General features: G+C 28.4%; 1 protein-coding gene across 5 annotated transcripts in view; it reads right to left on the bottom strand.

Annotated features, from left to right (window-relative positions):
• LOC107455558 (uncharacterized) overlaps window positions 1-27,440 on the bottom strand; it is a 309,855-nt gene that overhangs the window by 37,158 nt on the left and 245,257 nt on the right. For 3 of the 5 annotated variants that reach the window (XM_087155504.1, XM_087155505.1, XM_087155503.1), the window contains 2 exons: window positions 18,215-18,360; window positions 5,876-6,244 (listed from right to left, as the gene is read on the bottom strand). In XM_087155504.1, coding sequence (XP_087011630.1) covers window positions 5,876-6,209 — 334 coding nt within the window. In that variant the 5' untranslated portion in view covers window positions 6,210-6,244; window positions 18,215-18,360. Of the gene's footprint in view, window positions 1-5,875; window positions 6,245-18,214; window positions 18,361-18,439; window positions 18,506-27,440 lie in introns of those variants that run through there. The other 2 variants (XM_087155506.1, XM_016073175.4) reach the window with 2 other exon arrangements.

Below are 27,440 nucleotides of genomic sequence, written 5' to 3'. Positions count from 1 at the left end.
AAAACATCAGTGTAGGGAATACCGGGCAAATGTATACCGGGCAGTGGCACTTAACCTTAAAAAAACATCAGTGTAAGATATACCGGGCAAATGTATATCGGGCAATGGCACTTAACTAGAACTAGTAAGACCGGACCTTTGGTAAATGTCCGAAATATATGCTAGGTCTAGTTAAGCGCCATTGCCCGGTATACCTTACACTGATGTTTTTTTTAAAGGTCAAGTGCCATTGTCCGGTGCACCCTACACTGATGTTTTTTAAGGTTAAGGGTCACTGTCCGGTATACACTTGTCCGATACTCCAAACACTGATGTTTTTCTAATCTATCGTCAGTAAGTATTAAAATATCGAATAAATGTAATTATATCCAAGAATAAATTAATATCAAATCGGATGTAATGAATATTTCGGACATTCACCAAAGCGACTATGTGATTGTCAACATTCACCGGTGAAAGTCAACAACCACCGATTTTGCTCATTCACAGTAACGTGCACATCATTTACATAATAACCTCATCAGGACGTTTATTTCATACTTTGCCTAAATAGCATCCGGCATTGTATAGAATGCATAGGCATTTTATAAAATGCCTAGGCAAAGTATGTAATACTTCTCACATTTCATACTTTGACTAAAAATGTCAGGCATTCTATACAATGCCTAGTCATTCTATACAATGCCGGCGTTTCATACTTTGCCGGTAACATATATGTTAAAATAATATGAAGAAAAATGTATTGTGCAATGGAAACTATATTTGTTATATACCTCTTTCGAAGGCATTTTTATCATATGAAATAACCCTCTTTAGCGAATTATTATTACAAGGGAAAAAAAAAAGAATTGGCTAACAGGGTAAGGAAACATGATTGAACGAGATTACCAAATAAAAGTAGGAAATAAGAAAATGTGGATGGGGTTAATTTCAAGTATTAAGAAATATATTTTCTTTTAGTTTTAATATCTTACAATATCTGTGGTTTTCACCATACTCACTTTTCTCACAATTTTTTCTCTTTTCTTACTACTTTTGTTTGATTATATCGTGCTCCCTACACTATATCAATGCACATTTTTCTTCCTCTTACTTGTTTGTTATTTATTTTAAATACCTGGCCTTCTTTCTTTCATACTATGTTTTTACACATAATGAAATTATGATTTAAAGATTTATATTATTTATACTATAATAAAATTATAAACATTTTTAATATGTAATCAGAATTTTTATCCTACACAATTACAATTTTTAATTTAAACTTCTTGTTACACATGCGTAATCATTTCGAAATTACTAATTAAAAAATATTTTTTAAGGAATATTTGCTTTTCAAATATTATTCGGTGAATCATTTCTTTAATTTATTATTACTTAATTGTTCGCTGTTTTAATTAAGATAAGAATGCTTATTTCTCAGTTGAAATAAATGATTCTTTTTTAGTTACGCATTCTGAAATGTCTAAAAAAATGATATCAAATAGTTTTTTTATCGCTTTTATGGAAAAAAAAACTTGTTTTTCTCCAAATATGTTTTTAAAAAATTGCACTTCCATTACTAAAGAAAAATAAACAAATATTTTAACTCAGCTATTGAGTCACTTTGCCTATAGAAAACTTTGTGCATAATTTTATTCCTTAAAATAAATGTATTAATAACTCTTTGCACTCAGATTTCTCCACGGAGGCACCATCAACAGTCACCACTTTAAAATTAAGAAATTTTATACCTTAATAATGAGTAACCACATTATTTTAAAAATTGTATAATAATACTATATTGTGTATTGTAAATGCTATAGTGCTGATATTAGATCAAACAGCTTTTAAAAAAACTCCGAGTGCATATATAGCACAGCATAGATTAATCCATTAATGTCCAGTCATAAAAAGTGGTTTATGTATCGTAGGAGCTTTGTTTACGTCGCACTAGAGTTGTGCCATGGGCTATTGGCGATGTCCTGGGAAAAGTCTCTGAGAAGGATGTTTCGAAGACATGCCATCATAATTTTGATCCTCTACAGTGTGGATGGCTCTCCCCTATTTGGCAGCCCGACGATCTGAGCGCGAAGTAGAGCACTTTATTGTAGAACAGTTTAAAGAGGATACCGCTGTTCCTACGCAAGTTCTACAAAGTAGTCACCTTCTCGCTTACTGACGGCAGCCAGAAATGTTACACTTTTGTGTTCTACTGGGAACCGTGTCTTAACAATCAGTTCACTGTGAATGGTCTATGTATGGAAAACAGATATATGATTAAAAAAAAATTAAGTGGCGGTACGAAATTTGTTCAAAATATATGTACTGTTGTGCTATCAATTAGTTCTAAAAATCTGTTGATTGACAATCATGATTATTTGGATTAATAATTTAGATTCAGATTTATTTTGTTTTTACGAAATAAATCTTAATAACAAAACACTTACGCAACCACATTTTTCTATTTTAGAAAATGGAACCGCCTTTTTAAAAGTAAGATCAGCACAAAATGGTTAAAATGCCATAGATATTGAAAATATTAATGAACTAATACAAAAATACACTAGTTTTAAAATAGAATTTTAGGCCATATTTTAGACATTTCGAATAACCTACTTTTTAGCCAAAACACATTTAGCTATTTTGTCATGGAATAAATAAACGAAAATATACCATAGTGATAAGCTTCTACATCATGTTGATTTTTAGCTCAAAAAGTTCTATCTAGAGACCTTTTTCTTAAAAAAAAATGAGCAATTTATCATATATAGTGTGCATCTGAAATGCTTGACAATGAAACGGAAGAAATGATGAATACTCCAAAGTAAGTCCTTTCAAATGCAGTTATCTTTTTTTAAAAAGAATATTTCAAATGAACTTTTTCAGATCTACGTTGCATTTGATTTCAAGAATAATTTGTTGGGAAGAAAAAAGTGAAAATAAATAGTGTGTATTTAGTTAAAAGTTTAGATGTTTTACAAATATATTATAAAACTCAGCTGGTTTAAAAAGTGTTTTTTAATTTTTAAGTTTGATGAGATAAGAATAAAATAAGTGTTAAGAGAGGCCCAATTATGAAAAGCTTAAGTAAAAAAGCACTTGATAGTCTAATAACATAAAGATTTGTTTAGTTTACTGATGGGGAAACAATTATTGAATAATGCCTAGTAAAAAAGTATTTCTTAGGTTGATATTGTCATATTAAGTTTCGGTAAGTGATTAAAGATTAATATTAGCTATTAATATCCAAGTAGTAAATAAAGTTTAATTTTGTCTTCTATAACTTGAAAAAAGTCGAAGCACACATTGTGTTCCCCACAGTTTTAGAACACTCCAAAGATTCGAATAAAAAAAAGATTTTTTTCTTATTTTAAGTATATTGAAGTTTTTTGTATTGATGATATTACGTAAAATTACGGCAATCCAGACTGCACGAAATATTAATTGTTTATCTCGTTTTAGTGTTAGTTGGCACTAGAGGGGAATTGGCAAGGATGAATCTCCAAATGAATAATTATTTGAAGAGGCAGGAGTTCTAATACAGCAATATAACACCTGGTTCATAGATCGTAGCAGAAATATCTTTTTGGTTGCATTGAACAACTTAAACTTATTTAGCGAAAGTTAAAAGAATAAATTATTGGGAAAAAAAACTAAGTAACGCTTTTTTAATTTAAATCTGAATTTTTAAATATATGCAGGTTATTGCAATATTTGTTCAAGTGAAACAAGCGAGCTAAGAGAATTGCAATGGCAGCTCTAAGGGTAGGCGTGAAATCTTCAAGAGGCCAATATGATGTCATCTTATGTCAATCAAACTTCCATAATAGTCCTTTTTTCGAACAATAGAGAGTTTATCCCTGTTTGATATCCTGATACGGACACAGAGGAGCACTGTCACTAGTTTGCGTATAGAGATATGTTCTTGCAACCCAGTCGTTGCTTTTTTAAGAGTTCAGTTGTGATTCAGAGTGCTTGGGACTATCTGGACAGGAAAGTTTCTGCTTTAAAACCTTTTCAAGAGTCTTAACTATAGTTTGTTCACCAAGAGTTGGCACTTGGCTCCATCACGTGGTATCCGACGATAATATTTCGCTATTTTTAGGAGAAGGATGTGAAGAATCTTGAACAAGGTTGCTATTTGGTGACAAAAATATTTATTTAGCAATCTTTATGTGCATTTTTTAACATTAGATATTTCTCTCTTTTGATTGAATAATTTCTCCTTTTTGAAACATTTTGCTGCTATATACATAATTAGCTAGAATAACGAAAGGTATAACAGCAGATGACAAAGAGAAGAGATAGAAAAATAATTCTTTGTTTTCGTTTGGCGCGCATTAAGGGTTCTCTCAATTTCAAGGCCGGAGACGTCTCTCCACTTACTCCCGCTCTGAAATGAACTCTTCGTCTGAGGAGGTGGAGCCAAGTGTCAACTCCTGGTGAACGAACTATACTTGCATTATCTCAGCTTTGCATTTCGCTAAGCGACTTCTTAATTAGGAGCTTGAAATGTCAATGCTACCAATGTATTTCTGTTGGAGAACTAGAACCCATTCTCGTAATGTTTCATGAACTCTTTTTCATAAAAAACTATGATTCTTCTCTTTGAAAAGAATTGTCCGATTTTTTTTTGTTTGTAATTTTTTAAATTTATTATAACTCTTGCGTGGCAATCTAGAAATGACTATTTGGTGCACTTTCAATGCTAATTTTTAGTTTCTATGTTAATTTATTATCAAATTAGGCGCAGTGAGGTTGTACTTTAATTTTCAAGGAGCAATGTAATTAAAATAATGGAATAATGAATAAAAAAACAAAGTATTAAACTAGACAAAAAGTTACAAAAAAAAAGAACAAAGTTATCGAAAATGAACTGGAATGAAGCAGGGAATGGAGCTCTCTGGAATGCAAGAAAAAAGTTAAAACTTAGAATGTAAAATTTATTTAATAAAGAAACTTAAAAAATGTAATTTTAACTACTTTACCGTTAAAAACGGCAAAATGTTTAAGGGATGTTGCGTTAAACATTGAAGTGACTCGTCTTAAACCTCATATCACTTCAGCCACCTCAAACTTCGTAATCTTATGATGCATCTGAAACATCTGTCATAATAAATACTATTCAGATTGATTTCTCTGAACACAGTTTTCTGACAGAGTATGACAAACACACTCCACTAAAATATATATGACCCCTAATATTCGATAGAAGCTCGAACATCAATATCCCAAACTATTCTGAAGATATGATTGCAGAATTTTTATTAAGAATATCTCTATATTACAGTTTTATTTGGAAGGAATATAAAAATTTAAACTCAAAATGATCCAAGAAAAATATGTAACGTGATAAGAACTACCATAAAATAAATGCTAAAAGAACAGTAGTTTTATTATAAATACAAGTAGTAGTTTTATTATTTTTATTAGTTTTATTGACAATTGCTATCATATCATTATTCCCGGTATAACGTTTGATTTTGCGCCCAGTTACTTTTTCTTATAAAACGCAACAAATGTTTTTTTTATTTATGTCCAGTTACAATAAGGCAAAATAGGATTTTAAATTCGAAGACAAATTGATTGACTTAAAATCAGTTTGCTTTTTTTAAATTGCCCCTTTATGATATAGTAATTAAAGCAGTTAATTTAATTGCTTACCAATAATAACTAATTAGAAATGAATATGATAATTAGATCAAAAACTATTCCTGATGTAAAATCGTTTTATTTTTCGTTCCGTAGCATTATAAAGCGCGACTAATATTTCTTATTTATACCAAGTGATATTAAAGCAAAATAAGATTTTAGATTAGAAGAAGAGTACAATTATTTTTTAAATGAACCCTGCTATGAGATAATAAAAAAGGTAGTTATTTTAATTGCTTACCTACAATTACAATCAATTGGAAATCAGTATAAGCAGACATTTCATTAGTTTGAACGATGCATCGATATTTTCCTTCCATGTCCATATGAGCTTGTCTAATGACAATGACACTAGGGTCGGTGTTTGAGATGTCAGTTCTTCCAAAAAAAATCTCCTTTCCTACAGGTCTACGATTGGGTCTCCACACGTATACTTCTACACTTTCCTCAGATCCCCTCTTCTTGTATTCCCAACGGACAGACGATACAGTTTCATCTGGCGCTGTCTGGTAATTGCAATGCAGTGATGCAGCTTCTCCCTGAAGAGCATAATCTGTTCGATTTGATTCTGTCATTAAGGTGATGTTCGAGACTATAACACATGATGTACCTGAAACAATGGCTCTTTTAATTGATACATCAAGAGTAATGGACGGAAATTAAGATCTCTGATATTATCCAGCTTTGCTGTTTTTACAAATGAAGCATTTCATGAGGAGGCAATTTGGAATTTATTTTTACTATTATAAAATACAATCAAGATTTTCTCTCTATATTGCCCCCATCCACTCGATCAAATCAAGATGTTAATTTTAAAAAATTAAATCTTGATGCATGAAATTAGCTTTTGTTCCTTTTTTGATTCCCTGTAACAACTGGAATTTTAACAATGCATTCTTTTGGATTACACTACAGATTTAGATTTTATTAATATATATATATATATATATATATATATATATATATATATATATATATATATATATATATATATATATATATATATATATTTATATATATATATAGCAAAATAAATAAATACGAAAAACACGAAAAACATTAAGAAAAACAATAAGTGTCATTTATTGCGCATAAGCTGCAAGTAAATGAAACTCACAAGATAAATTCAAAATGAAGATAAAAAAAATGTAAATTACAGACATATGAAAAAAGGGGGAAAAAGAAAAATAATAATAATAAAATAACAAACAACTGGGGGAAGAAAAAAAAATCTTTTCATCAGCCCACACGATTTTTTGCGAATATAATCGTGTGGGCTGATGAAAAGATTATATATTTTATTTTCCGGATTTTTAAAATTTATCCTTTTTTTTTTCTTCCCCCTGTTGTTTGTTATTCTTATTATTATTTTTCTTTTTCCCCTTTTTTCATATGTCTGTAATTTACCTTTGTTTTATCGTCATTTTGGATTTATATATATATATATATATATATATATATATATATATATATATATATATATATATATATATATATATATATATATATATATATATATATATATAATATGTACAGTCCCCGGACAAATTCTTAGACACACTATAAGATTATATGTAAAATCTTAATTATCAGGTGATATTATACTGCTTTATAGTTTTTACGTGACTGAAACCAGCACTGACTGCACTTGCTTACGTTCGTGTATCAATTAGTTAAATTAGTCGATGTATAATATACATTAGATGACAGAATAAATTAAACGATACATTATATAAATACAGAATATTTACTATATCAGGTATTATCTTCGTATATTATAATAATTAGATTAAATTATTAGAGGCACTTTATTATTTAAACATACACATATTTAAACATACACGCAATTCAGAATATTTTTATATACTTCCTATTTGTATTTATTTTTAACGTACTGCATTACAATGTTACTACGAGTATTATCACCTGAACTCATGTCAAAGTATCGTGAAGCAACTATCAGTTTTGCAGCTATTAAAATACAAAATTTTGATGTTCATTTTAATTTTGATTATAAATAAGCATGTTATGTGAACAATCAATAAATTATACTGATATAATTAAAAATTACACCCGTTATACGATTGACATTTTTATTGAAATGCTTTAAAAAATAGGGAAAGAAATTCTAAATGAATACGTTCACCAATCAATAATTAGCAGATTATATGTAATACGTCTGACAGTACTAATTTATCAAAAAAACAAGTCAGATTGTACACAATCATATAATTATGAGCCATTTACGTAGTGAAAAGATTTTCACACATTGATTTTATAATTTTATTTCAATTATTATGTTTAACTCAAATTATTTTATAACTATTATAATAACTCCATTTGACGAGAAACTAAAAAAGTACTAGACTCAAACTGTTTTTATTCGATAGCTCCATAAGCAGGCCTTGTAAGAAAATGAATTCTTACGGATTTTATTGATGATAAACTTCCATTTTACCGCATTTAACGTTTGAAAATTCCATTACTAATTTCGTTTTCTCATTGTGGATTTTCTCAAAGATGTCGTATAAACGTAACTATTCGCTCTGTTTGTCTTTAGTTATAACGCAGTGATTAACTAAACGGTCGTATGAATTCAGATGACACGTCTTATTTTATCCACGTTTTATTGTATATAATGAAATTCATGAACCGAAATTAAACAACTCCAAGATAAACACAAGCGCTTATTTAATAGTTACATTAGTTCTTGTAGGATTATGTATTGTTTAAATACCATGATTTACTCATTTGTTTTATTTCATTTATTTTTTTATTATTTTTTTTTCGTATTTACGTTGCCTTTTTTTAGCTTCTAATTTTTGTTACTAGTCTTTGCTACCATTTTTCGTCTTTTAATAAATTTAATATTTTTTAAACAATATAGTCTAGAGTGGAAATTTAATACTGTATTTTTTAATTTTGATGTAAAAATGTAGGTAAGTTTAAATACAAAATATTTTTGGCTTCTCTTAAAATTTTGTTTGTGAAGGAACTGAAGTAAGACTCAAAACTAATAGAAAAAAACATAACAGAGAGAAAACACATTAAAATTAATCTTTTTTTCTTCCTAAAAGTAAAATAAAGCATTTAAAAATCAGTGTATAATGACACAGAAAAAGTAATGGCGTCATGTTTGTTGCAATAGATTAAAAAAAAAAACTCTAGTTGTTGAATTCGCTAAAACGCTTTTTTGAAAATTCAAGCAATAATTATTTATGAATGATAATTTAAAAATGATCATTTAAGGACTCAGAAAAAATTGTGCCGTCATGTTTGCTGCAGTAGACAAAAACTCTTGTTGTTGAATTTGTTGAAATGCTTTTTGAACATGCGTTTTCAGCATACGTTTTGAATACGCATTGAATTTCAATCAATTCAAAAATAAAATTGTAATTTTTTATTGCATATTTCTTTTTTTCCAGTGGTTTAGAAAAATTTCATCGATATCCGTCTTCCAGAACAGACTTTATATTTGTTTAAACAGCGTAACTTTAATTGTATCGACCCAGTATTTATTGTAATGGTAATGAATAAATCAGAAATAAATTATTGACGCATTAAAATTCAACTGGAACAATGTCAACAGATCTAATACAAAACGAGGTCTGTTGAAGTAAATAAGCAAGATATTTTACATATCTTCTCCATTTTGAGGAGATCACCTGTAGGAAGTAACTGATGACATCTGGTTTAAAGACATACTCTAAATGGGAGGTTTCATTTCCGGTTATTGCCATAAATTGAAGAATATAGTAGCTTATCATTTGTAAAGCGCGCTCTACAAAAGTGACAGCGTGTCAAGTGCAAGGGAGAGAGAAGAGATAAATAGCCTTGATCAATTATCTCCAACTATACTCGATGCTAATTTAATGAAATGATGCTCCACTAACATTCTAAATTTGGCTTCAGAGAATTAGCTAAAAGTTTGTTCATTGATGTAATCTCTTCAAAAGAATTATGCTAAAAGGTATCATTTTAAATGTCTTTTCTTTATTTGTTTATTTTAAGAAAACATTGTTTTCTGCGATCAGCTTATAAATCTGAATTAGATTGACGTTTTTTTTTTTAAAAAAACTTTGCTGTGTGGGAAGTTTTTTTTAAAAATTGTAATTAACTCACATTGCATGAAATTAGTGTGAAAATTTTTGTCACATATCTGGAGTAGTATAGAGTGCTTATAATTAATGCGTATAATAACTATAATATAAAAGTATTATAGTTTGGTCTTCTTATGAAAGTGAAATAGAATTGTGCTGCAATCTCTCGACAGAGCCTCGTCAAAAAATGAGGGATTCACTTGGGAGTTTTATTTCTACTTTTGAACTTCGATTCACGCTTTCATCACCTTTCCGAAAGAAGATATTTCTACCAAAGAATATAAAAAGGAGAAGCTCTTAGAATGCGAAATTAATGCGGGGAACTGCACGGTTCAGTATGCTATACCTGAAAAACAATTTACAGGGTGAGCAACATAGTCAGATTTAACAGAGCATCATATGTCCAGAACATGGGCATAAGAAGCAAAGTGACTGTCAGGAGGTACGTCACCTTTGAACCCGTTTTGGGGCAACTCTAAATGTATGAATGGGTACACTATTTCCCGCAGCTTTATTTCTTCTTTTTCTGTCGAAATATTTTAGTAGATTTAATGAAGAGGAATGATATAAATGGTTTCTAATAGGATTATATTTATTAACAATACATCACAGTTTATCAATAGTGTGAGAGCAAACCAATAATAAATGGAAAGAAAACCCCAGTAGTGGTAGGGAGGATGGAACTAAATATTGTTTTTTTTCCTTTGTACACAGGGACCAGACCAGGTTTACATTATGCCTACGAAAGTTAGCCCCCTATTTATATTCCCTTCAATCATCTCGAACATCCCAAACTTCACCAGAGATAAATAATTATATTGTTTATTTAATATTAATACTAGTTGAAAAAGTGTGCTTTTCTATGAGCCATCTTACAAAGTTTTTTATTAAATTGAATAAACTAAACGCGGCAGCCCATAGAGCCTACAGTGCCCATCTCAGTTTTCTTGTCCTCTGGGGTGCAGGAGCAGAGGTTCCCGTTAGGTGGTCAGCCGAACGCAGAACCCCCAGTTCCCAAACATGCTTGGTACTCATTTATTGACCCATTGAAGGGATGAATGGCTGGATAAAAAATTATCTAAAATATTTCACGGATGACTATATAACTTGACATAATAGATAATTGAAAAAAGAAACCAACAATAAAGAAATTTACACTTCGACCATTTATGTTCATGACATTATGTTTTTATGTTCGTTAAAAGAAGTTTATGCTGTTTGGGGGGGACCTGTTTAAAAAGCAATTAGTCCATGCTGTATGACGTGGTATTTTGCATCATATCATTACGTAAGTAAGAACTGGAAAAAAATGCTTCATTAGTTCGAACAGATTGTGGATTTTGGTACGTGCTTCAAAGTAAAGTATGGAAGAAGATTTCAAATGAAACTAAATAGAAGACAAGTTAGTGTTAGAGTTAAACTCGTTACAACACGTTTTGAACGAAGGACCGTAATACGTAATTCATACGTAAGGCGAATATGGAATGTGCATAGAACATATGCTAAATAAAGTTCTGTATCTCCTATTTGTTTCTATGTGCCCTTTTATCACACCTGGTGGTCAAAATTTGAATCATTTTTTTCCATTGCTGACTTTTCCCTATGATCAATATAACGTACATAAGAGGTATTTATCCAGAGAGTACCTTCATTAAGAAAGTCGTCAAATTTTGGCTACAACCGGACAGTGGGACCCGAGAAACTAACACTGGAAGGGTTATTACTCATAGCCCCCACCGGTAAAACCTCTATAAAAATATTAATGTCAATTTTTGCAAGTAAAAATCTCTGGCCTTGGCGATGGCAGTTGACGCAAACATGCTTATACCGATTGCTGCCATAAGTGCTAGAGAGAATTTTCGTTTTTTTTCCATCTTTTTTCGGGGCTGCATTTTTATTAATCCTTTTTTCATTGGTTGTGGTCATTAAAGCTTGTCTAAGCAGATTTATTTTCATTTGAATTTAGTTTCCGAACCAACTTATTTTATTTCATTCAACAAAAGCTTAAATTGAGATAAAAAGAATTTAATCTAAATATTTTGATTCTTTTTCGTAAGAATAATTATTAGTAAAAAAACAATATTCTTATATTTTATAAACCATTTCAATTGCTTTAAATAAATTATAAATGATCCTACGACATACGGTATTTGTTGTAGATGCAAAATAAATTGCTTCCTGGAAGTAGGATTCTTTTAAATCGATGAACATTTTTGGATATTTTTTATCATTAAATTGATGAACGGGTATTTTTTATATTTAAAGAAATAAAAATTATTTTGTCGAAAATATTTTAACAAGGGATTAAAGTAAGCAAATAGGTATTTAATTTTTCCAAAAAATTGATTTTTAAAAAAAATTTCTAACCAAACTGCTATCTATTGTATAAGATTTTATTTCCAAACTAGGCAAAAAGTTTTTTTTAGGACGCATGAATAAATGTAAACTGGCTTTGTTATTACGATATTTAACGGCTAAATATTTTTCTTCTATGAATATTTCTACTTTTGTTCTTAATGTGCTTTTAATATTGCCGTAATTATTTTGAAAAGTAAGTATGGATTTTAGGTTTCCAAGTTTTCCTGGTTTGGTATAATCTGGAGCAAGTGCATGTAAATATGTATCAAATTATTGTAAGCATTTATTTCTACTTAAATTAACTAGATATAAATTAACTAGAAAATGTATAGTTTACAATTATGTTAACTACAAAATGTGAAATAGAGCATTATAGCTATTTATTTTAATTTATTAATTATTGATATAATTAAAATGAAAGTGTTTTTTTCTCTTTGGTAATCGGATAAAGATTTTTTTGTTGATATGCGTTTCTTATGAATGCATTTTAATAAAATTAAATGAGACTTAAACTGAGTGAGTTTATAAGCCTTTGAAAATTATCATTAATTGTTAATGTATGCAACAGTAAAATGGTTAATGCCTTAAAAATTTAATTTTATATACTTTTATTAATAAATCATGAATATGCCGGGTGCAATATGTTCGACAATATTACGTAATATTTTATTTCCAAGATTACATGTTTGATAGTAATGTATTATATTGACATAATATACATTACTATTCGAAAGATTACTTGTATATGAATTATTGCACAAAAAACAGTTCAAATTTCCACGCAAAGTAGATAAAATAAGCAAATGTTGTTTAAAAGTAAGGGTCGTGAACTCAAATAAGCTAAATTTTATCTTTTTTTGAAATTTGCTTTGTATAAACAATATTTCAATTTGAATATCTTTTTATAACCATAGATTTATTTTTAAGAACAGTAACAATATTTTTTCAGCTTCTTTCCAAAAAATATTGAAGTATATTAATCTTATTTTTTTAAATAAATGTATTCGTGAAGAATTGAAAACTCTTGTCAAATTACCGAAATTTCAGATTTTTTTACATAATTAATTTTTATGAGACATCATATAAAAGATTTAATAATAGAAATGACTACATCAAGATATAGCAATGAAAACGACAATAATAAGAATAATGAAAACGACAACAATAAGAATCATGAAAACGACTACAATAAGATTTAATAATGAAAATGAGTACAATAAGATCCAATAATGAAAACGACTTTTCAACTAGCATCTTAGAACATGCTTATTGTAAACATTTTGCATGCCCTATCGGGTATGTTAGTCTGCAAAACCTTTCCGGATGAAACTTTTAGTTACATAATTTTATTCAGAGACCAAACATCTGAGAAAAGATGCCGGAATATCTTTTTCGATTGTTTATTAATGTACTTATTATTTATCTGCCGAATCTAATGGTTTAATATTATAGCTATGTATCTAAACTTTTAAGTACTTATAAGTAAAAAAAAATGTCGGAAGTATTAAGTATTATTAACTAAGAAGTATTTTGTATTATTAACAAAAAAGTACATAGCGGTGATGGAGTAAATGCAGCGCATTATTAATAATGATAACAAGTTGTACTATCAAATTTAAGTGCTATCGGCATGTTATCCCCTAACATGCTAACTTAAAACATAATAAATTTTCGCATTTTTTTATGCACAGTGACTGGGGTACTCCCTTTTTTAAAAAAAATAAGAAAAATTAGGAATAAAAAGAAAAAATTTCTTTAATAAATTTTAATTTGATAAAGTTTAGGTATAGTTATTATAAATGTCTTCCCCACCCCCTTTTGTTCCGTTTTATTCCACATTCTAATATCTTGGCTGTTTTTTTCTTTTTTTTCAAAGTTTAAGGGTCACTTAATAAGTACGGTACTTCTGATTGAATAAATTCCTGCGGTCAGGAAAATGTAAAAAATACATATCCCGGGATAGACAAGAATATAATTTTCAACCCCTGGTTCCCAAAAAAGGAGGCCAATTATTGATTTTTTTAACTGGAGAATAAGGAAAAATGTTGAAACGTTATTCTTGCTCAGATAAGAAAGAGACTGCAAACAGCTAGATGGCCACAGGAATTGTTTTAATAACATGCAGTTGTTTCGTGAAAAAGGCATTTAAAGTTCATATATTAGCGAAATTTAACATTATACTAGTGACCACAATCTATACGTGGTAGATTCAACACCTTTATAAATATTTTACTACACACACTTGTCAATGAATTCAAATAAACAAATATTGCCTCAATTTCTTTAACTGCAAGTAGTAAATATCTACAGCAAGATCCTAAACAGAAAAATTGCTATTGAATTCTTAAAATATTTATATTAAGAAGTACTTTGTTTACATTTTTCAACGTTTTTTCTTTAAATCCTGATAAATGAGACTTGTTTTCATCATCTAAGTAATAAAATACTATGGTGCATTTTATTTCATAAATTAGATGGAAGTTTTACCGGAAAAATGGTTAACGTTTAAAAAAATTCTTTCGGAAAATGCATTTGGCAGGCATAAATTTTCTCCCAGATCTTTGTTAAAAAAAAGTTTGATAAATGGCAATACTAGTATAAGTAAAAGAAAAATAATTGAAAATGACCTCAAAAAATGTCGCATGCAATTGTAGCATACGGTGGAAATTTCGAAAATATTGTGATTTTTATTTATATTAAAATTTCGAAATATTGCTATGTGATTTCCAATTATTTTACTTCAATTTACACTTTCACTGTGTGCAGCGCCATCTACCGAAACAGTTTTGATCTAAATTTACTATCTCTGGGAGGCAACATATGCTCTGTTGCACAAATATGCTGCAAGAAGTGCTTTTTTTTCAACCTGAAATTTTTTTCTGTTAAAAATTTTTGAAAACTGACTGCATAATTTAAAACAGACTGCAGTTGCTCTCTAAATAAATAAATAAATTGAAATTATTATATTGCAAAGTATTGTATGTTTGAATTTTATAACCATTTAAGCTTCTTTAATTTTTGATATATATGTTTATGATTTCAAAAATAAGAGACAATCAATTCTTTTTAAGACACATTGCTTACAGTAAAATGCATGTATAAAAATAATAGAACTGTTTAGAGCTAAAATGGATCATGGTTTAATATTTTTGCTTGTTAATACTTTTTAACGGTGTACGTTTTTAGAGCCATAGTATCTTTTGAAGTAATTAAACCAAATTGTCATTATAGAATTTAACTATTATTAATAAATTTTCACCTGATCCTCTTACACCACTTTAGCTCTGAACATTCTATACAATATATTACGAAAACTATATAAACATTCCAAACATTTATTACAAAAATATTAAATTTAGTTAAAATAATAGATTTTTCTCAAATTTTGCAGGTACTTCTTATTGAACAAAAATATTTAGCTATAAATTATAAGTTAGTTATAACTTTTTGTACTTTAAGACGTTATGATGTAAAATATTTTTACTATAAATACGGAAGGACGTTCTATTACAGCGATTAGTTTTTATAAGTTTATACATTTTTGATTTTCTCACTTTATATCAATTTTCTAATTAGTAATCAATATTAATTTGAATAAACTGCTTTAGTTTTATTTTTACTTTGTTTTAGAAACTTATTTTTGCTACAGATAATTATTTAGCTTCCAAAATCGAATAAATATAAGATGGTAAAAATAAAATCAACTTTCAATGATCAGTAGGCAAAAAAAGAAATTAAAAGAAAACAATATTCTTATTAAAAAATCACAAAATGAGGTAAAGAAAAGAAATCATCACACAATAATGGATAAGAAAAAAAAGGCGTGTTAAGTAAAAATAAATAAATAAATGGAAGTAAAATTTAATTGAAATAATTTTTTTGCAAGTTTTCTTGAAATCATACATCTAATAAATCCCCGTTTTTATAGGTTAAAAAATACCTTCACTTACTATAGCGTCAAATGTTAAAACCATTGAATAAAGTACTAAGTGAAATTGTCTTGGAATGAAATCCTGCCTTTCCATTCGTATATCATTTGTTTTTTGTATCAAGGCTTAGGATAGAAAAATGGAGCTTTGTATTGATAAAAATAGAAAAGCAAATTTATCTTCATGCAGTATTTCCATTATTTTTCAGAGAGAAATCTGATTCTAATAAGATGTCTTTGAATTCGAAAGAATATTAGTAGAAAGCATATAAAGTGAAGGCTTTCTTGCAAAAAGCCATTATTGGGGCACAGGTTTCTCTTTCCAAGTCTTTCTTCTACTTTTGCATTTTAAATTTTTTTTTTCTAATTTGCATTTTAGCTTGTACGACAGATTTTTTCAGGAAAATAACCACTTGAACGCTTGTGTACGAATACAAATGTTTTTGGAACAATTTTTCAGAGTCAAAAAAGAGTTTTATGTCTCCAAATTACAAAAAATTTTGATGTTTTCACTTATTATAGACTTGTTAAATATTTCAAATAAAGGAAAGTAGAAATAAACTATGGAATGAAAATGAAACTGAATACTTGAAATACTCATTGAAAAATTCCTCTCGTTAATGTTAAAAGATTTTATTTTAAAAAGCAAAATAGTGTTTAAAAAATATATATTTTTTAAGATTTATAAATAATAAAATATTACATATTTAAGAAAATGATGTTTAAAAAAAGTAAAAGTTGCATGGGTTTTTCTTTTGGTTTGGAATAAAAATTTAATAGAATTCGTTCTTAAAACAGCAAGCCTCCTTTTTAAAATCTTTCGTTAACTACTTTTCAATTAAAATAGTTTAAACTTAAAGCCTGATCTTTTTAAGTGAGCGAAACATATCATTTGTATTAATTTCTTTTTCAATTTTTTCTTTAAATTTATTTAATTTCATAATAACTATGCTATATTTTTTCATTTTTCATTTCTTGCATTTAGCCACATTAATCACTTATAAATGTACATAAATTTTATTTCTTACAGAAGTTAACGTGCAAAACGTAGTCTATTAGCACTTAACTAATGTCAAAATTTTGAATGTTTTTGATTGCATTAGTTATTTAAACTTGATTACTTTTTCCATTTCTTCAAATGATTTTTTTTTTTAGTTTGGCACATTTTTTAAACTGGAAAAATTTCCTAATTTTCGCTAAAGTTAATATCAAAACTTTCGAATAATTTCCTGATTTGTAAAGTTCAAAATTCCCCTTGAACTATGATTGTTATTAAATGCCTTGTACCAAAATATATGAGTAAATTTATACACAACAATACTTATAAATAATATGTGAAAATAATTATCAATAACATATACAAATTCAAATATAATAAGTATTTGTAAGTAACAATAATTTTTTTCATTTTCCCCGGTGTCAGTTGTGTCCCCAGGTTTCCCGTTTGTCAATTCAAAATATTTGTTGATGTCTTTTCAATGTTAAGTAGGAAGGAAAGCGTTAAGCCTCATCTAATGGAAGTGTCATGATATCATTTTTAATCTTTGAAATCACCTAATCGGTATGGTGGGTTTGGTGTTATCTTACTATGGCTGTATGCCTACTCAAATTTCACTCTTCTCTACTTGTGTTTAGTGGTTTGAAAAACAATGTAATATCCCAGATAACGGATTTTTCATAAAAATGGATTTAATGTTGGGAAAATTCATTGCATTATAAATAAATTTGGTTTGTAAAATAGTATTTCTTCAAAGAATACTGGAGCCTAAAAATCATCGAGTTTTAAGGATATTACAACAGTTATATTGACAGTTTTAGGTTCTCCACACAAAGTTAGAAATTAATTGCATTAAATATCTTTTATTTAGCATTTATTTTTCTATTTTCTCTCGCTTCTCGACTTTTTATTAATTTTCTTGAAAATGTGACATAAGCTTTTAGTAATAGTTTAAAAAATTGTTATGGGTTATTTTTGTTAAACACTCATTACAAAACATTTTGTTGCGTTTAAGTGCGAGAAAAAACGCATAATTTCTTTTCTTCAATAACTGATAAGTTAAACAAAACTAATCCTTTTAACGATTTGTATTCCTATTAATTGCCATAAGCTTTGAAATTAAGTTAATTCTTCAAGTTCCTATGTCTCATAAAAAAAACGCATTTTTAATGTTTTTAAGAACAGCTTTTCTTTTACATTTCTATTGTTTTTCGAGCCATCAGTCCAAAGAATTTCAAAAAATATTGTGACATATGTTCAGTGCTATTTGTTCTGTTTTCGGCAGGTTTCCTGTCAAGATGCAAGGTGACACTTCCCAAATATTATTTCATTGGCATGTGAACCTGAAATAAAAATATATTAAGTATTAATGGCATAAATATTTAAACTAAAGTATGAAATTATATAAAATTAGATCCTTACCTAATCTAGTTCCTGTGCAACTGAGTCTTTGGGATTCCAATTTGTATATGATGCTTTAAAGAAAGAAAAAAACTCGATATAGCCCATTTGTGGCAGGCGTTTTTTTAAATTCATGGCTCTTCTTTTTAGAAAAAAAAATGGTAGCACAAGTGTTTCATTTTTTTAGCAGAGACAAGGGAATTTTAGCCATTTAATTCAGATGAGTAAGCAGAATTATGCGAACACTTCAATACTAACTCTATATAAATAATCTTTCTTTTAACAGAAAATGTTTTGGGGGATTATGCATGTCAAAGTTTGAAGCATCAAACTCGAAGCTCTTAGAAATGGTGCAATTTTTAGACAAATGAAATTCATATAGCCCAAAATGAGGAAGTTAATAATTTCTTTCTAACTTTAATAACAGGCAATTTTGGAAGCATTTTATAAGAAATTTGTATAAGAATGCTTTTAGAATTATAGTGAAAGGACCCCTATTTTAATCGATGCTAGAAAGCATGATCTTTCAATTCTACTTACATAGAGTTAGTTTAGAAATTATCGTATTATTTTCGCAACCATCATTATTGGTAAAATGAGCCTTTTTATTTCGAAAAGTCAAAACATATTAAGAAACTAAAATGGTAGGTAAGAGTGAAATACCTGCTTAGTATGAGCAAATATGCACTACCACTTTTTTTTTATCAACGTGTTTTTCCTAAATATACCACTTTTTATGACTGGGCATTAATGGGTTAAGATAAAGCTAAATTTGAAGTTCTACAACTTTTTGTGTTAGGCTAGTTGTAAATTTCAAGCTTAATAATGAAGAAATAGAATTTATCCACTTTTTTTTTCACTATCTGAAATAATTGATTATTCGTTAAACAATATAGTAATAAAAATTTGAAATAAATATTAAAGAAGAATAATTTTTAATAATAAGAATAATTTCAAATATGAGTATTTGTAGAATTTATTAGTTTTTTTATTTTGTGTGTATGATTGTTAAATTTACAATACTATTTCTACTCAAAACAAAATTTAAATATAATTTGCTTAAGAAAAAGAAAATTAAAAAAAATTTTGTTTTTCACGTGTTCTGTAGAAAAATATATATTAAGAAACTTACCTCATTTCTGAAGTCAATAGAGACAGACTTATTCAATTATTAAACTTAATTTTTGCAAACAAATATATTTCGAAATTCACATATTAAACAATTTTCTAAAGTTATAAGTAATTTAGCAGTATAGGTAAAATTATATATACTAAAATAATTGCAAAATGATAAGTAATTAAAATTTTTAATTTCAGTTTGTGTGGCCGGGATAGCCTGTTTGGCAGGACGTTGGGCCCATGTCCAAGAGATTGTGAGTTCGATCCTTGTCTGCTGAAGACACCGCGGCGTGTACAAAACAGTGACTGGTGCAAGGTGAATTTGTTGGGGTAACAAGGTCCTCCAAGTTCGCATAACAAATCAATGAGTCGGAGATTGATCGTACTCTGAATCAGATCAAAATTACGAATTGATGGTGTGTGAATGTGTCCTTATGAAACAAGCTATGATGATTGTTGCCGAATTCTTGAACGTAGATGGAGTCAGTGGCAAACAAAAGGAACTTCAAATTGTCTTGTCAGTATTGACAAGTGGCATAAGACAACAACTCCAATTGCCATATGTAGACAAAAACTTTAAAACATTGCTTTTTATTTAAGTATTAGGCAAGCATTTTCATAAAGTAAGAATTATTATTCTATATGAAATGCACTTTTCTCGTATTTTGGACATAGGCTTTTGACAACATGATAAAATTTGTTAGTTTTCATATGGGATGTTTTGCCTCACCCAACTTATTTACAAAACATTGCGCTCTCAGGCTTCTAACTATTTCAATGATTTAAACTCTATGGTCGAGACAAAGATTCACAAAATGTACTTCGAAAGAATTTCCATCAGACATCGTAACGAATTTAGGAGGATAGAATGGCACTCATGTAATTTAATAAATGTATAGCAAAATTTCAAAATTTCTTTGAAAATCCCCTTCGGACAAACCTTTTTAAAAACATTAAATTATGGAATAAGAAAGGAACATTATGCATGTCATGACTTAACTAAAAACGAATAATTTCAAATTTAATTCACTTAAATTATGATTCTCAATTTTTACTTACAAGGGAGACTAGGGAAGTGTGACTCGCCAATTTTGAAATAAACTAGTGGGATGTATGCCTTATGAGGAATAAGTTTAGGGGGCAACATTCGTTTCGGTCCATAGAAAGTACTATGAGAGATAAAAAATGATTCAGTATATAGAAAAATCGGTATTTTATTACTTCAATGTAGACTATTAGTTATTGTATTTATCTCATGCTCCAATTAATTTTGAGGTACTTTCACGTACTATATAATGCATATTTATTGTCAAAATTCATTTCGAAAATTTTATATATCGTAGTTCTTTAGAAAAATCTGTTAGGTTAATTTAAAAAAAAAAATTGGCATAAATTTTTTTATATTTTTTTTCAAAACATTTTCCAATATAAAAACAATTGAGCAGTAATAAATTCCATTTATATGAGAGTCGAAATATAAGAGAGCATTTTTGAGGAAATCAAAGTCTTAAAAAAAGTGTATTTTCCAGAAATCAATGTATAATATATATATATATATACAAGATGTTTCTTTTTAAGCAGTATTTTGGCAATACTTGAAAAATATGTTTTGTTCCCTAGCTTATAATGAGGCAAAAGTTATTATATAATTATTTTTTAAGGTAGATCTTCGTTTATAAAATAAGTGTATTGAACTTAGTGTACTAATAGTCTGCATTGAAGTAATAAAATACTGATTTTTCTATATATTGAATTATTTCTTATTTCTCATGGAACCTTCTATGGGCCGAAACGAATGTTGCCCTCTAAAATTATTCCTCATAAGGCATACATCCCAGTAGTCTATTTCAAACTTAAGTGCAACTTAGTGCAACTTAATTCAACTAAACGTTTCTGCTTATTTGCATTTTTAAATCGCCAGTAATTCAATTAAATTGAACAAAATTGAAGATTTGATTTGTAGTTAAACATGTCAAATTCAAAATAAAAAATAAATAAATAACCTGTGTTTCAAAACACGCTGTATAATGCTTCTTAAACCAAAGAGTTGTGGTTAATGTCTCATTTTGTTTAAATGATACAAAAAGATGAAAACTTCCAGAAATTATTATGTATTGGAGATGGCTTATTTTGCAAATGAAAGTTACAAGCAATTTTAGCCTGGTTGGCAGGACGTCCGCTTAGTGTTCGCGAGAGCATCAGTTCCATCGGCAGAAAAAAATCCAACGAATTCCATCGGCCGAAGAATCCCCGTTTATTAAATGGTAACTGGTGTACGTTAAAACTGTCGGGTCACACAGCTCTCCAAGTTCCTATTAAAAAAACCAATATACTTCAGGGGGAGCCGTGATGGCTCAGGGGAAAGAGCTTTCACCTTCCAATGCGGCGAACCGGGTTCGAATCCCAGTGGATACGATTCCGCATCCGGCTTGCACCAACCACAGTGCTGACGTTAAATATCCTCAGTGGTAGACGTATCATGGGTTAGAGTCCCCTTGCTGTCAAGCTAACTGTGAGAGGATCTCGTGGTCTTCCTCGTCATGTAACGCAAATGCGGATTAGCTCCATCAAAAAGTCCTCCATGAAGGTAAATTTCTACCAATACTCGATCCAGGAGTTCCCTTGTCTTCTGGATTGGGTTCGAAATTATAAGGCTACGGAGTTGAACATTAGTAGCCGTAAACCCATTAAATTGGGTCGGCTGCTTAACGACGGCTATAAAATAAAATAAAATACTTCTGGGGTACTGAACTGAAGATAGATCGTTTTCTGGTTCGGGTCAAAATTATCATCTATGGATGAATGGGCTGTCCCTGTAAAACGGGCTTTGACGTGTGTGTGGCTGAAGTTGTATTCTCGGCCATAAATGGCCCCATTGAAATAAAGACTAAACTCACCCTCTGCCACAAAAAATTCGCTTGGATTCCCATTGCAGGCATGCTGATATTGACAATTGGCATCAGTAACAGCAACAATTAATTTTAATCATCACATGTGGGACAAAACTGTGGAATTACTCTAAAAATTATTCTGTTAGTAAATTTGAATACTTTTTTAGTAAAACATTTAGAAATGAATATTTCAGCAGTCGTTAATTTTCATTCCGATTTCAATTTTAATAAATAAAAAGATTAAATTAATTGCAAAATAATTTAAAAATTAATTTAAAAATTATTCAATTACTATTAATTAACTATTTAATTATTATAATTTGTTAATTTTAAGGCACCTTATCTGCCTGGTTATTTTTGAAACACATTAAAATTTTTGCAATTTTTGACTCAAATAAACGTTTTAGATTAAAACAGTAATTTAGTTTCCAGACAATGAAGTAATTTAAAATTCACAAAGAATTCTTGAGGATTTAATAAAAAAAAAAAATTTGCTTTCTTTTTTTTCAGAATACTCTGTAAGAATGTTGTGTATTTTTCTACTTTTTTTTCGCTAAAAGAAATTTGTGTAAGGAAAGATCACGTTGTGCTTTAGCAGTCATTTCCTCTTTATCAATGATTCTGCAATCTGATTAAGAAAAGTATTTTCTCTACAAAACTTGAGCGAATTCAATTTGGAAAGGTATCGTGAAACTACTTACAAGTGAAATTGAACTTAAAACTACGCTGATAAATCTCAAAGACTAAGGAATTAATACTGCTACAGAACATTTTGAAGCATAAAGATGCATTTTCAAAAATTGCAAAATTCTGTTTTATTAAGCTGTTATAGTTGAAGATATTAATAAAAGAAAATGTTAAGCTTTGAGAATTAGAGAATTTTGAACTATTTCTTTAATCTTTTTCCATTAAGAAATACTTATTTAAAAACATTTTATATACTTAAAGTCAGATATGAAAAAATTGGAAAGTTTTCAAAATTTTACTTAACATGTTATGCTCTGGTATTGCAAGATATGAACGAATAAAAATCTTCTTGATGGTAGACATTCGAATAGTTATATTATAAATATAATATATTTAAAAAAAATAAAAAGTAATGGAGTTCCCTGCAAATTTTTTGCAAAATAATCCATTTATTAAAGTAGTAAATCCTGCGATAAATCAAGTAAAAATAGTACTGAAAAAAATAAGAGCTACTTCGTTCATTAATGAATAGCATTTCATTCTACAATCACTTAAATTATTTCTCGTTCTATATATTTCCAAGTTTTAATCAGAAATAAATTTTAAAAACTTTTCAAAAATGAAATTAAACATTTATTTCCAATACACATTGACTTAATTAGATGTGTAATGAGAGAAAAAAAGTAATTAAAAATAATGAAGGTTACATTTTGAGTTACTAAAGAGCATTTTTTATGGTATATAATACATATTAAATTAGCTAGAATCTAGCATTGATAGGCTTGGAGAGTAATGTAATAAATATTGAAAAAAGTAGAACATTTTTAATAAATATTTATAAAAAACTATTTCGCTTGGAATTTTCGTAGGATAAACCAGCTTTATAATGTTATGCAAAATTTTATTGATTCTAAAGTAAATTAAGAAAAATATACTTAACTAAGTAATTTATTAAGTATTAAAAAGGTTCAATATTTCGTAAGCCCACTTGACTAAAGTACTGAGTAAAGTACCACATTTTGAAGGTCTGTTATGTGAAAAAAAAATGAGTTTGCTTTGAAGAGCATGTTTATTTAATTTTCTTAACTTAAATCCTTATTTGCGAGTTACAAAAAGGGCACAGAAATCTATTTTATTCCTTTAAAATAAATTTCTAAGAATGAAAAGAAAACTAAATCAGCAATCCTAAGTCGAAAATCTTGATGATCCCATCAAAACATTTTGAAGGCTTATGATCGTTTTAGTGTGATTCATGATGGTTCAACATCATTTGATGGTTACCATCATCAAACAATTTTTATTAGGCGTTCATGGGCTTTCGTATGCCAACAAACTTCCCTCATTCCATAATGGAAAATTCCACTTCAATACTATGGTGGTAAACCATCAAGAGAAATATGATTCTCATGGACCAACAATCCGTGATGGTCCATTGGTTCCTACTATACATTTCCATGATGTTTTAATGGGAATTCTTGTTGGTTCTCAGGAATATACCATCAAAACAATTTGGTTTTTTTTAAGCTGGACCATCATAAATCAGTCCGAATTCCTACATTGGGATGATGGTTGTTCATGATCGTTCCAACATTTGATCCATTTGATCTCTAAGAAACTATGATGGAAATTTTTGACGGTCCAACATGAACAAACTTTCAAAACAAGTTGCTATTCTTATATTGAACCATCATAAATCAGTTCGAATTCCTACATTGGGATGATGGTTGTTTATGATCATTCCAATATTTGATCCATTTGATCTCTAAGAAACTATGATGGAAATTTCTGACGGTCCAACATGAACAAACTTTCAAAACAAGTTGCTATTCTTATATTGAACCATCATAAATCAGTCCGAATTCCTACATTGGGATGAGGGTTGTTCATGATTGTTCCAGCATTTGATCTCTAAGAAACTATGATGGAAATTTCTGAAAGTCCAACATGAACAAACTTTCAAAGCAAGTTGCTATTCTTATGTTGGACCATCGTAAATCAGCCAGATTTCCTAATTTGCGGTGATAGTAACTTATGTTGGTTACATAAAAAACATAGTAGTTTAGGATGGAATTATTAATGGTTACCATCAAGTTTATGTTGCTCCATTAATGGAAAACCATCAAAAATTTTGAATTATGTTGGAAGAGAAAACAGAGATGGAAAATAATTAATCAAATAACTAAAAAAATAGCGAAAATTACTTTCTTCCGACAATTGATAATAATCTCTAACTCTCAGATATGTTCAACACTCATATTAACTCTTTTAACTCTACACCGTTTCCAATCTATATGAACCTACTTAACATCTGGCCAATATTTTTTATTCCTTCCAATAGAATCTAGTGAGGTTATAGAAATAAAAAAAAATCTTAGTCTCAAAGGAAGTTGAGGATACGATGAAATAGTTGCAAAAACATTAAAAATTCTCGCAAAAAATCACGTCGATACTCTAATTTAATTATTCAATAATTTACGGATGAATGGCATATTTCCAGATATTTTGAAAACATCAATCATTTTTCCAAGTTATAAGAAATGTGACATAAATGATATGTCTAATTATAGAACAATTTTAGTTTTAAGCAATTCATCTAAAATCTTTGAGAAACCAATATATGAGAAATTATTTTCCTTCTTGAGTTGCATAAACTTCATATCTAAAATTTACTACGGATTTATTTACTCCCTAAGTACAGGAAATACATTAATAGTGCTTAAGAATTTCTTTTACAACAGTGCGGCGGAATAATTTTACCATTGTAGCATTATTAGATATCTCTAAGACGTTTTATGCTGTCGATAACGAAACATTATTAAGCAATTTTATTCTGTGTACAAAGTAAATTTCACGACTTTTTTAAAATTATTTTTATCTAACCGAAAATAATGCTGAAATATCAATAATGTGTTAAGCAATAAATGTATTGTGAATAAAGGGTTCAATTTTAGGCAAACTACTATTTCTTATTTTTATTAACAATTTCTGTTATTAAAAGCTCCACTATATATCTTTTGCAGATGACACAATACTCATCAAATAATATAAAAATCCTAGAAAGTGAAATTAATGACAATCTTAACAAGATTCTAGTTACGTTAATTCATAATTTTTTGAATCGATAATTCTTTGAATACCGACTCCAAAATTTGTGTTTTTCAAACTTACTAACAACAATTAAATGCATCTCAAATATAACTTATCACTCAAATACTCGCGAAAAAGAAATAAGTGGCTCGTGTGAGAAATTAGAACACGATAAAATTCTTGGGTGTACATTCTGACTCAGAACTTAAATTAAAAACGCATAAGAACACACAATAAGAAAATTAAGATTCATCTTGAGCAGATTTTATTATTTAAAATTTAAAGTAGATTGAAAATTTCGTCCAAATTTAGCTTAAGCATGAGTATCTTTAATGGCTTATCAGTTTGGGGGTTATATAACTAAAATACTTAATATTCGAGACATATTTATTAAATTCTTATTAAATAAAAATGAACAAATTGATCAAAGCTCTAACAGTTGCTCAACGTATTAACGATTTGCAATTTATATATATATATATATATATATATATATATATATATATATATATATATATATATATATATATATATATATATATATATATATATATATATATATATATATATATATATATATATATATATATATATATATATATATATATATATATATATATATATATATATATATATTGTGTGTGTATTCAGTCCCTGGTAAAATTTTTAGACGCACTATGTGATTCTATGTAAAATCTTAATTATCAGGTGATAATATACAGCTTTATTGTTTTTACGATGCTGAAACCAGTTTGCACTTGTTTACATTCGTGCATCTGTTGGTTAACATTGCAATGCAATATGTTAAAAATAAATATAAATAGGAAATATGTGAAAAATCTCCTGAATAAAAACCCATTACATATATGTTTAAGCATAAAAGTATTGCATATAATCTCGGATAAAATATGTAATTATTAAAAAAATACTGTGTGTCTAATAATTTGATCTAATTAATACAATACAATATTATAATACCAAATATAATGAATATTTCATGTTTATATCATCTAATTTATCCAATCGTCGAATTTATATTATATATCGCCTAATTTAACCAACTGATACACGAACTCAAGCCGGTTTCTGTTGCATAAAACATTAAAGCTGTATTGCATCACCTGATAATTAAGATTTTACATAGAATCATATAATGCGTCTAATAATTTGGCCAGGGACTGCATACATATCGGTGATTCTTTTTAAACATGACAATTCAGATAAAAAAATGTCTTCAA

Source organism: Parasteatoda tepidariorum, chromosome 11 (genome assembly GCF_982258835.1).
Source record: "Parasteatoda tepidariorum strain Cologne lab strain chromosome 11, Ptep-v5.0, whole genome shotgun sequence".
NCBI classification, from domain to species: Eukaryota; Metazoa; Arthropoda; class Arachnida; order Araneae; family Theridiidae; genus Parasteatoda; species Parasteatoda tepidariorum.
Note: the sequence above shows the minus strand (reverse complement) of the source record. Positions and strands in the feature narration are given on the sequence as shown.